Source organism: Mixophyes fleayi, chromosome 4 (assembly GCF_038048845.1).
Source record: "Mixophyes fleayi isolate aMixFle1 chromosome 4, aMixFle1.hap1, whole genome shotgun sequence".
In the NCBI taxonomy this organism is placed as follows: domain Eukaryota; kingdom Metazoa; phylum Chordata; class Amphibia; order Anura; family Limnodynastidae; genus Mixophyes; species Mixophyes fleayi.
Genome location: NC_134405.1, coordinates 231,534,144 through 231,547,210, shown reverse-complemented (window position 1 = coordinate 231,547,210; position 13,067 = coordinate 231,534,144). Strand labels below are relative to the sequence as shown.

The window sequence follows — 13,067 nt, the reverse complement described above, 5'->3', positions numbered from 1 at the left end:
AGCCGAACCGACTATTTCAGGAAATAGTATTTTGCTATTGTGGGAAGCAGTGACTGGCCTTTAGTGCTGCTGAGGTCTGAGCAGACGCAAGTTGGAAGTCATAGACTGACAGATAGACAGTATAAAGAGCAGGTTCTCCCAAAAGAGTAGCAATGTAAGGCTCCTGTCAAATCGATAAGGGATGATCATGGTATCAAACGCACCTTTTTGCAACAACATTCATAGATCCAATTTGTTCAGATATAGTTCAGAATGTAAAAACACACCTCTGATTGATTGTTGTGGCATACAATATAATGTGTATTCATTTACCTGCACGCCTGTTTTCATAACTGTCCACCACTAGGAACTATATGGGGCATATTCAATTAGCCACAATGTAGAACATAGTGGCTGCACACATTTGCCAGTACCTCAACACTACGGATTTCTCCTCACATCCCTATGGGGGGGAACAAAAATCTGAGATGTTACATCGCCACGGAGTGCCTTCATGACTTTTCCAGGGGCACTCTGAGGTTAATTGATTATGCTCCAATGTCATAATAAATTGCAAACTGGCATAATTAGTAGACAGTATATCATTGACAATTACATTATGTGATTACAAATGTTCTTTGACTTCGCTATATTCACAGGTAATTGCTGAGCTGAGCTTTATATCACTTTTTAAAAAAAAAAAGTAAATATTGATGTCTTTGTCTTAAGTGTATTTGAATGTTTCCTGTGTTATTGTTTTTTTTTACTTTTTTTGATTGTTTATGGGCAGTTCTGTCTGATTTATTGGATCTACATTATGCAATGTACTCTGTGGTAACTGCTATGTTTGTTACATATTCTTTTACTAAAAACTTAATAAAAACCTTTTGAGATTAAAAAAAAAAAAAAAAGTAAATATTAGTCTACTGAAAGAATAGTAGATGCTTGGACATTTACTATTCTAAAAGAAATGTAAAAATAAAAGAGTAAAGAGAAGTTTAGTTTCTCTTTTGACAAGTTGCATATTGTTTATGTTCTGCAAAAAATGGTGAAGGGTGTTAAAATGCTATTATTAGTTTTTTTTATTAAACAATGTAATATATGGCCAAATCTAAACTACATGTGTACAGGCATGTAAAATATTATTAAAGGTTAATAAACAAGCAGATTGTTTAAAATACATAGGCTCTATCCTAGTTGCTATAACAAGTGCAATGCTATCATAATACTATGCACATTTTTTGTACTCTATGGGGCATATTCAATTGACTGCGGGATCGCCGAAATTCCCGCGCTCTAAAAATATTACCCTGAGCTGCAAGCTGAAATCCAGCGAGTAAATTACCGTATTAACGGTATTTACATGCAGGATTACCGTATTAGCGGTAATATTCTTTGAGCGCGGGATTTTCGGCGATCCCGCCGTCAATTGAATACCCTCCTATGTTTTAACAGAACTGTACAATGAATTGAAATGGCTCAGGAACATGGGCTCTGACAAACTAGCTTTATAGCGATACTAAACTGGGTTTGAAAACCAGTTAAATAAAACCTCCTAGTATATTTTAAAATAAATAAAATACATCATCTTGAGAAACTAGGTTTTACAGCTTGCTTAAAGAGAAAATTGAGATCTAAAATATCTGTAGCGTCATTGACTTTAAATATAAAATTACACTGTGTACAAATGGCAGATATGTTATCAGTTCTCTTTATTGACTGATCTGTACGACATTAATGATATTTTGTGCGCTGATGTGGAGAACAGAGGTTGTGTATTGAACATTTATACTCTGTAAAATACTATGGAATCCAGATGTAGCTTACAAGGTGCCTCGCATCTCATCTCTGAGCAATAAAGCCTTTTTTGGCCAAAGTTTGTGCCGTTTACCGCTGTTTTCTATCAGATACAACAGATGGCATGCACATGCTTGCTGTACTAAATGAAGTGGGATCTCAGCAGCATTATACTTTGATCCCTGGTGGCATGTCTACAACACCAAGATGCAAAATACCACAGAACAGGATCTCAATATTAAAGGCTAGAAGCTGTACACTCCTGATATGTGAACCACTTTAAGGCATGCCCACCGTATGTAAACATATTGGCATTTCACTTTGGAAACTCTGAGGTCAGGAAACAAGATATTGCCTCTGATTGATGACATGCTACTCAGTAAAGGTATAACTGCAAGTTACTCCAGTGCAATTTAGTAAATGAAAAGTCCCTTTGGCTCGCAGACACTCAGAAGTCTTACTGGGAAAGAATCTGCACTGCTCATATTAGGCAGCAAAAAAATATTAATAAAAACAACGACACCCTGCAGTAGTTACACTCAATGAAATGACCAATGAATTTACACCGACAAGCGTCATATTTTGTTTTAAAATTTGATAAAGAACCCAAATTGAAGACATGACAAGAGACTTATTTAAGACCGATAAATATAGACAAGGTTAGTAAATGATCTTGTATTGGCAACGGAGCAGAAGCCGGCATTTCTTCATCCATGCAACATGACTGATCTTATTATGTAATACCCACGGTATAGCTTACCCATTATGTCGGCAGAATCCTTTGATTAAGGTCTTGTTTTGGATGAACTTAAAAGAAAGGTTAAACACACATTTTGTTTCTCTTTCAAGTTCCTACGTGTGACATATTTACAGTCAGTTTTGTGTTTGAGCAGCTGGCTGTCTGGGAAGGGCAGCTGCTTGGGGGCTGACATAGTTTCCCTAAATATTGGATGGCAGCACAACATCAGAACCTCACCAGACCTCTGCCACAGCCGTGACCCACTTCAACAGGTTCAGCAGAACGTGTAAAGCTCTTCCATCATGTCATTGGGTTCGTAACCAAATTATAATTGTCATTAGAGAATACTTTTCAGGAAATATCTACACTGTCTGCCAATTTCACCGGGGGATCTGCCTCACCAAATATAAACAGATATGATATAGCCAATCCAAAAACACTGCATAGCAAGCGATAGTAATAACAATAATTAAATGTTCACAAAATTCATAATTGCAGTTGTACAATTATAAATTAATGACCCAAGCCTTTTTATTATTTTATCTTCCCCACTCCCTATTACAATGATATTGCTACTATCTCCCATATATATATATATATATATATATATATATATATATATATATATATATATATATATATATATACACACACACACACACACACACACACACACTGTGGTTTATGCAGTCTAAGAACCTCTGCTTATTATTTCCCCAAAAAATGTCCCTTTTCATTAATATTAATTAATATGAGTCAACCCTTCATTTTTCACGTATTAAAGTACTAAGTATTTACGACATAAATATATATACTATATCTATTCATGCACATAGATAGAATACATTTAGACTATAATTTATACATTATTCAGATGTACACAGTCACTTTTCCACACTGATATTCCCATTGGTAGCCTATTTTTACATACCTGTCCTGTGGCTTGCCAGGTAAAGTTCATTGCCTGGATATTGACAGGGATAGCGGGCATTCTCTGTTGGGCTTTTCTAAAATCATGAGTGAATGGTGCCATTTTCCCCTCAGAAACAATCAAAATATCTTCTTCAAAGCCTGGGAACAAATGGTATGATGATCAAAAGACAGGTACACGCACAGTTAGTGGCAAAACACTGTGCTTTATCACATTTACTTCAATGCATTACACTTGCCATAACAGATGCATTCAGCAGATTCACTATTAAAGTATCAATGCCTTGCAAAAAAAACACACTTAAATTGTGAATTATTTTTGTGTCCACAGGTATAAAGTGTGGATACCTATTAACACTCGTGCTTGGTAAGCATCAATCCACATGTACAAGCTGTCTTCCTGTTGTTCACCAGCCTCTGCTTGTGCAAATACACAGAAAAGAATGCTCCAAATCTGGAGTGCAAAGCAGCAAACTGCTGTTGGGGCCATGCTGCTGAATAACTTGCTAGTGCTTTGCTCTCCACTTTTCACGTCCCTCTGTCTTGGGTTCTTATACAGATTGTATTTACTTTGCCGTGTGTTTCGGAGCAGTGCTGCTGACTGCTCTGATCTCACTCAGGGGGCTGGCTTCTGGCTCTTTGGAATCAATGAAGTAGTAAAGGAGGGAACAGCGAGTGTGACACGGGGGAGGTGCCTGATTACAACTAGCAGCCTCTTACTGAGTAGCGTTGATCACCAGGGGGCGCCACATAACTGTATAAATTATGGGCAAGAACTGATCTGTGTATTGGAGCGTAGATAGGACGTGTATATGCAGGAGGCAAAATGTGAAAGTGCATAAATAAGTGCACACGTCGTAAAACAGTATAGGGGACCAAATAGGTGGAGAACTCATGTTTTGTAGATTCATATCTATGGATATGAGCTTGTAATTATGGGTATATTTAAGTATCAACGTTTCTGAATGGTATGACACCAAGGATAATAAAAACAAAAAAATATCAAAAATGAAAACTTGAACCACGGGTAGTTTGTGGTTTTAAAGATGCATTAGAATCAGCGCCCAGACTGACCTGCATATCACAGGCATGATCTGTCCGTGGTGCTGAAGATTGACATGTAAAGTTACCTAATACAAATAACTGTGGTTACCAGGGGCTGGCTGTGGGTGCAGGAGGGCATCTGTCCCCCCAGGCTGGTCCCATAGTGGCTACCTTAGGCTGGGTCACCAAGCCATCTGCATTTTGTTCCTTTAAAATTGGCTGCTGAGTTGAGTCTTGCTCCCCAGGCTAAAATTTGTCAGCCCTCCCCAGCTGGTTACCCCAAAACATAAAATTAAAATAATTTATAATTTATAATGGAAGTTCTGTTGGTGGCATATCTGAGAAACAAATTGTAATTTATTTGTGTCTATTTATTGCTAAGCTTCATTGGGAGTGACAATGCCATCGAGTGGATAATTTTTGAAAATGGTAGTATATTATTTGGCATTACCAGCAACACCATTGATTAAAGCATATATAAATATATTTATCAGTATATTTATTTATTTAGCTCATCAGAAGGAGTTCTACTTAACATATACTGAGGATCAATTATAAATGGCTGTGTAGTGTAAATATGCTGCAAGTGCTGTGATGGCTCCACTAATATCTAATTTGGAGGTGTCCCTATGTCTACAGAACTACATATAGATGTGTGCAGCAAAATATGGTAAGTAATTATAATTGTGGATCGTGGGCAATCCCGATGCTGTGAGTGACACCGTAATCTGTCAAAACAAGACTTACTTCTGTGGAACAAATTATTTAAATGGACTGAATGTACAGTGGAAGTTTGTCTCTAGGATCATGTTCTTTCTGTTCTGGTTCTGCTCCACTGTTATCACCCCAGAGTACACTGCCCTGCTACAAGTACAAATAGGAGCAGCATAATTAACTTTAACATTTATTTATATAGCTTCGGCATACTCCACAGCACTTTACAATAGGGAACGAACACAGTAATAAAACAAGACTGGGTATTAACAGACAGCCACAGTGGTAAGAGGGCCCTGCTCACAAGCTTACAATCTATGAAGCCATTTGCTTCTCTTGGTAATTAAGCCATCAACTTTGTTTTGACTACACAGATGTACAAGCTATTTGATTACTGTAGAAATCCCAAGCACTATATTCCAACCTTTTTCTGCCTCCTGTGGGGTATTTGTCTTACTCCGCCTGTAAAACCCCTTTTCTGCCTCCTCCATGGGATCACTCATCATCATCATCAGCAGCAGCTATTTATATAGCACCCTTAATACCACAGCGCTGTACAGAGAACTCACTAACATCAGTCCCTGCCCCATTGCAGCTTACAGTCTAAATTCCCAAAAACATACACACACACCTGCAGACAGAGAGAGAGAGAGAGAGGCTATGGTCAATTTAGATAGCAGCCAATTACCCTACTAGTATGTTTTTGAAGTGTGGGAGGAAACCGGAGCACCCAGAGGACACCCACGCAAACACGGTGAGAACATACGAACTCCTCACAGATAAGGCCATGTTCGGGAATCAAACTCATGATCCCAGTGCTGTGAGGCAGAAATGCTAAACATTAAGCCAATCATTGCATTATTCTGTGGGCTATTTTCATGGTGTGTCTATTCCCTTCACAAGAACGGGTGGAAACAGTTAATTGACTCCTTGTGTTTTGTGTTATTATTATGTCATGTTATAGCATCAATGCAGTATGCCTGTACTATAAGACATTGTTCATTACGAGGCCACAAAGACCAGGTTCCAGGGTGGTGGAAACAGGTGTGATTCACTATGGATTGAGCACCTATTCATTCATTCTTCAAAACTTGGGACACCTGGATAGGCAGTTGAGGTGGAATGTGTTAGAACAACATGAAGCCAAGAGGTAGATATCAGAATGTGAATATTTCAGCTTAGACATCTTCTGTGTGTGCACGGTTAGAGACGCTTGATGTGGAAAAGGCTAGGTCAACAGTTAATCTGAGCATTTAAACATTGACAACAACTCAGAGTAATGATGTGAGGCTTCTGTCAGATTGATGCAGGAAACTGTTAGTATCAATGTTGTGAAGTCAATTACTCCAAATCTTTCTAATTTTTTTCTATTTTATTTGTTTTGATGGGGGCAGGGAGAGGGTGTCTGCAGGCAAAATAAACAACATTCGTGTTTAATTAATTTTAAGGTCCATTTAATTCTTGGAAATGCATTAGGCATAGTGGAGGTTATGTCCACAGAGATCAGCAGTGACGGGAGTTTATGGGATCACAGTGTATGTGGCCAAGGAGGGAACTGTCTACATTTTCCTTTAATATGTGCAGCAAGTATTACATACTTCTTACATGTCACTGTTATGCCATCATTTATTAAACCTAAAATACAAATCACACCTGATATAAAAGGCCTACTAATGACATTATATAGGTATGTTGAAGTTTCTATACTTTACAGAAATTGAAATGTTTGGCGTTTTTCTGATATCAAAAAACTAATATATATTGAGGGTCTATGGTGAGCTCCTAATTTATTTGTCAAAATCAAAAGAAAAGCTAAACATATGTATAAATATAATTTATCAACAGTGATGGTTGAATACTGCATTTAGGGCCTGCATTAATTTCATAAAAATATATTTGTATTTTGTCAAACTTGTCCTTTCTTCTCCTCCTCTGATGCTGCAGACAAGCAAGAGCCGATGTCGGCAGAGCTGGAGAAATGACCTGGGCTTATTTGGAAGGAATAGAATGCCAGAGGGGCGTCTTGGCCTGGGCCAGACCATGGAGGTTAAACCTCTAATGATTAATTTATTTTAGTTTCATTGGTTGCTTTTTAAAGGAAAAAAAAGTCTGCTTAAAGTTTTAAACGTGTTTATATTGTTATGTATATGTGTATATTATATAAATATATATATATATTTTTTTTTTAATTAAAGTTTATATTGCTGTTTAAATCTGCTTGGCTCGTTGCATATAGATTAGAATAATTTAATCTAATGAAGTGAATGAATTATTATTTCTGAAAGTGCTACATGTGAGATATTAGAGGTACAGTCACAACACACGTTACATAAACAATAAGGTGGTACTAGTCAAGGAAACAAAATGTGTATTGCTTATGAATAAGGCAGAACATTCACAGTACACAATATATAGACAATAATTTGTTAATAGTAAAGGCACAAAAGTGTTTCTTAGTTAATGGTGCAGTCACAGTACACAAGACAAACGTACTGTTATTCTAGTATTACGATATTCATGGACAATATAATGTAAGGAATGGTGTATTTTGTGTGAGCAGTCTTCATTGAGAAATGGAGCATACGTGCCACTAATCACCCTACGAGTTGAGTTATCAGAACCTGTTGTTGACAAGAGCTTCACCTATTGCATCCTCCTTTCCCATAGAGCCAGATATGTTTGCCGGTACTCGGTTGTCCCCAGGGCTTATTCTTGAGTAGTGATAACTCAACTCCGGTAGGTAGGCACCACAAAGGACTTGACAGTGGGATGCTGAGCAGAGATACTCCTGGACCAGATTAAGCAGGAACACTGAGTAGCAACAGAATGCAGTACCAACCTCCACCAGTATAACAGATTGGCAGTGTGGAGTAGAGGATGGTGTAGTACTAGCTGTGGCCTGTTAAAAATGTAGCTAGAGAGTAGTACAGTGTCAGGGAAAATGCTGAAACAAGATAGAGCAGTAAATCAGTACTGTAAATCGTTGCTGATACAGGTGAGTCTGATGGAGCGGATAGCTGGCACCACAATACTGCAGCAGAGATGAGATCTTTTAGAGGAAAAGGCAGAGTCCGAATCCAGGCAGAGGTCAGGGCCACAAGCAAACAAGCAAGGTCAGAATTCAGGCAGAGGTCACAACGGTATCAATCAGGCAAACTGGCAGACTATACACAGACACAGGAGCACGGAGAAGCAAGCGTGTGAACGCTATAACCGGCAAAGGCAGAGTGAAGTTGACAGGCATTTAAACCAGTAGTAGCCAATCAGGGCAGGTGTCAGAATGAGCTGCAGGCGAGAGGAGTTCAAGTGATCACATCCAAGCTGAGAACAACACTGCAGCAGCCAAAAAAAAACAGTTGTTACCCGCTGTTCCTAACAATACGCTCCAATCTATGTTTTAAATTAGCTGTATTTTGCGGTAGACACACCTGTAAGTTATAGGTTAAGTTGTACCTTATGTGTGCCTGATGTAAACCTGGTATCAGGCCGTAGGCCTTCTGAGGAGTACGATGGAGCAGAACACTAACCGGTATTAGCACCACTGAGCTAGCAGGTGCAGAGTCTAACGTACCCATGGTATTCACCAGGGACCCCCGCAAGGAGGTTTGGACTTCGCTGCACAGGGTACGCAGGTCGCGGTCCTACTAGCCAGTTGCCGGTGTAGTGTAGAAGGGTCAGACGGTCCGGGTCGAGCCAATCGGGAATGCAAGGTACCAGGGAGAATCCGAAGGAATAGTCAACACGCCGAGGTCACAGAACAATATGGGTCTCACAGATAAATGGTTAGTCGCCAAGCCGGGTCACAACGGAGAGCAGGAACAGTGGAAGAAATAATACGGGAGAAGGGAGGAGGAGAACCAGGATACAAGAAATAGAACCTGTTACTCTGGCACCCTAATAGCGCCAGAGCCAGGTTTAAATAGGGCAGGAAAAGAGGTAATTGGAGGAGCCAGGAGGCGGGGATGCAGAGAGACAGGTAGCGTAGCAACGGGACGAGACAGGGCGCATGCGCCCGACGGGACCTCCAGAAGCGGAAGTCGCAGCGTGTCTGTTGCCTAGCAACAGAGCGCTGCGGCCCAGAAGGCAGGCGTCCGTCCCCGACTGACAGGAGATCAGCGGGGACGGCGCCTGACACCTGGTGCTTATGACTAGTGTTGTACAGCTTCCTATACTTACTATGAGAAGCTAAACAAATGAATGATATGGGGATTGTCAGCAGCGTGTAGGGAAATACAGGTGTCATTTCTACATGTGTTTTAAATTTTAGACATGTTTCTCCCAAGTACCAAGCAATCTGGATAACAGATTACTTACCTGTATTTGCATTTATCTTGCCTTACAAGAGTGGATCTATACCATGTCATGTAAATACACCAAATAGCATAAACCTTTAGATACGCTTATAGGCCCTTTTTGACATGTGTTACATATGTACTCATTTAGTTGTTCTGCTCACCACCGATTTATATAGTGAGAAATTGATTTAATGCTGCTTTCTGCTCATCTGTTGAACCAGTAGTACGTTATGTGGAATGTGAAAGCTTGGACCTGTTCCTCTAGTGTGGAGTAAATGATACAGTTTTCTAAATCCAACATTGTACTTTACTTGCTTTTATGGAAGTCATAAGGCACATAATTAGGCCCAGAAATGTAGGGACACATTCCTAGACTGAGCAAACAGCAGGCAGCTATACATGTGTTTGAAGTAAAAGATATTTTACAACCACAAGTCATGTTCAATTAGTGATTCATAGTGAGCGCTATTTTATTTTCATAACCTTTTCTGTGCAAAAAATACTGAGTTGAGGTCTCCTGAAATAATAATGTCAAACGGCTTTATTAAATATTACTTTGTAATATGATGTCTTTATTTTCCAGAATAATTACCCCTCTTTCCAGTATTCCATTTTGCACATGTTAGAATAACATTTAAAACATAGTATTTCAAAACATTACGAAACTTAGCTAGTAAACTAACTAAAGCTTTAATGTAGATATATGATGGTTGTATGAAGAGAGACATTTTTCTTTTTAGTGCATAACTGAAATGTGAATGCCAGCCAAACTACTCACCTTAAAGTACTGCCTACTATTACATTGGAAACTTTCCATTCTTGCCTAAATACTTTTGATTTGATCTTCAAACTAGATAGATTGTGTCATAAACTTGCTTGTCTGTGCATGATAGTCTGTTCACCCTATAAAATCCTCCTTCGGGAAACCTTTTTCTTTAATGAAGCGGTGAGTACTAACTATCTCCATGTCTGAGGTGGTATAATAATCTGGTTATTTAGCATGGCTAACAGATGCTGCAGATGCCATTTTGTCTCACTAATCCATCATGTCTGCAAAAACAGGTGCTACTGAACAAACAGATGCATAACCATAATATAAATGATGCTCTGCTGTGTGTACCTACATTTTCTGCATCTACAACTTAAACTGACTACTAAAGACCCAGGAGAGTCATTACACAGGTACCCAATAGCTGCCATTACTACATTTTTTAGAAAAACCTTAGAAAAGGTTTAACTAGGATAAAGAAAAGATAATTTCAATACATTAAGGCTGGGTACACACTACAGAACTTTTCTCCCAATATGTTAATTATAACGTTGTACTAATGACTGATAAAAAAAATAGAAGTCCCAATCAGCATTTTAGTTCACTTTAAAAATCAAATGACAGGATGTAGTGTAGTGTCTACCTAGCCTAAGACATGAATAGTGTAGATATTTTTGGAAATGGTCACAAATGGTGTGACTTTGTTTGTCTGACCACCTTAATGCATACCCATCTACACAGATATACATAATAATAGTTTGCTTCTCCACCCTTATTTTACATTTGCAATAACTTTGTCTGGATTCATTCATTTATCTGATATTACCTTTAACTCCACTTAATCTAGTCTTGGCAGGAAAAGACGGTGCATACCGTCATCCCAGCATGAATAACTTCCCAAGTATGTATACTGTAGTATTGGTATAAGTAGAACTAGGAACATTTGTTTGAATAGAGGTGTTACCAGGGCCTGATAAACCAATAGGCTGATCAGGCTGCAGCCTGTGGTGCTGTGTCTTGGGGGGCACGGCGCAGGGCCCAATCAATATTTTAGCTTCATTTTTATTTTGTTTTACCCTGTGATCGTGTTGTATCTCCGATCATAATTTCCCCCCTGAGTCATCGGGGCCGCCTTTGATCTCAAGGGGATGGCCCTGACTGTGTCTGTTCAGCGCTGCAGGCAGCTAACAGCAAATCCGATGCTGTTAGCTGCCCTGTCAGTGCAGCTGTGGTGCTACGCGTATTGTGGTCACGTGAGTTCCCACATCTCACGTGACCAGACTATACACACAAACCACGCTGCACTGACAAGGCAGCTAACAGCAGCAGTTGTGCTGCTGGCTGCCTGTCAAAAGAAGAAGAAGTGCTTGAGCCAGTAGAGGAATATGAAGAGGAGAAGCATGGGCCCAAAGAGAGGAAGGTAAGTCTTGCTGCTCAATATGAGGGCGGAGGAGGACCAGATATACTGTCTGGACAGTAAGGTTAATGGCTGGGGGTGATGTATGATGAAATGGGGGGTGGGGGTAATAAATTGGCCATTGATTAAAAGATGAGAGGGTTAATTAATTGCCTGGGGGGTGATTAATTATTAAATGATTGGTGGAGGGTTGACAAATGATGAAATGGCTGGTGTGTTTGTGTGTGTGTTTAGGGTAATAAATTGGTCACTGATTAAAAGCTGATGGGGTTAATGAATTGACTGGGGGGGTGATAAATGATGAAATGACTGGTGGGGGGGGTGACGAATGATAAAATGGCTGGTGTGTGTGTGTGTGTGTGTTAATAAATTGGCCACTGAATAATAGCTGGGGGGTTAATGAATTGGCTGTGGGGGGATGAATGATGAAATGGCTGGTGTGTGTGTGTGAGAGGGTAATAGATTGGCCACTGATTGATAGTTGAGGGGGGTTAATGAACTGGCTGGGGGGGTGATGGTATGGTATGGGAGAATGGTTGTTGAAATTACTAGGGTAGTCATAAATTGGCTGCTGTGGGTTGAGAAAATGACTTGGGGGGGGTGAGCAAATGGGTGGGTGATGAAATGACTGCTGGAGGGGGGATAATCTCTGTATTGTGTGGCGTACATGAGGATGCTCTCTAAAGAGCATAATCATTCAGGGTTTGAAATTTTTGCACATTTTCAAAATAGGACCCCAACTTTCCAGAATACAGTTAAATGACGACAAAGCTGAAGGAACAAGCAAGAAAGAACAGCAAGAACAGGTAAGATAATCTGTCTAAATTTGTTTGCTGAAGAATACTCTTGAGTTTTATTTGAGGGGGGGGGGGGAGGGGGGAGCACTACCGGTGTATTAGCCTAGGGTGGCCAGAACCCATAATCAGGCTCTGGGTGTTAGCATTTAAAAGTTGGATACTCTAGTTATGTTTTGTACAAAGTGAATTCACAGAAACAAACACCTGCTAGTATTTTGGTAAATGGCGGTGGAAAGCAGTAATCAGCAATTCTAGAAAAAATCAATTTATTGAAATAGTAGTAGATGCCTAAACATTTATTTAGATAACCTGCCATATATTTCTATAAAGGAAAGAAAAGATTAGGTGCATACACATTAGTATAATCTGCAAATAGAACCAACAATGCAAAGAAAAAGTGTAGCCTGGTGGTAAAATGTTAACAAAGGCACTGAGGGCCTGAGTCATTAAGGAGAGCAAAGCATAAAAAAGTAGTAACTTTGTACCTGGGCAAAACCATGTTGCAGTGGAGGGGGAGATAAATTTAAAACGTGGGGACAGATTTATAGTTGGGGTAGGGTATGTCCTAGATCAACTTTAAATTTCA

General features: G+C 39.5%; 1 protein-coding gene across 1 annotated transcript in view; it reads right to left on the bottom strand.

Moving 5' to 3' along the window:
* The window catches only part of WIF1 (Wnt inhibitory factor 1), an 88,993-nt gene extending 84,921 nt beyond the window's left edge, over positions 1 to 4,072 (bottom strand). Inside the window, exons 1-2 of the mRNA XM_075205333.1 lie at positions 3,794 to 4,072; positions 3,447 to 3,586 (exon numbers count right to left, since the gene is read on the bottom strand). Coding sequence (XP_075061434.1) covers positions 3,447 to 3,586; positions 3,794 to 3,935 — 282 coding nt within the window. The 5' untranslated portion in view covers positions 3,936 to 4,072. The remainder of the gene's footprint in view (positions 1 to 3,446; positions 3,587 to 3,793) is intronic.
* Positions 4,073 to 13,067: the final 8,995 nt, after the last annotated feature.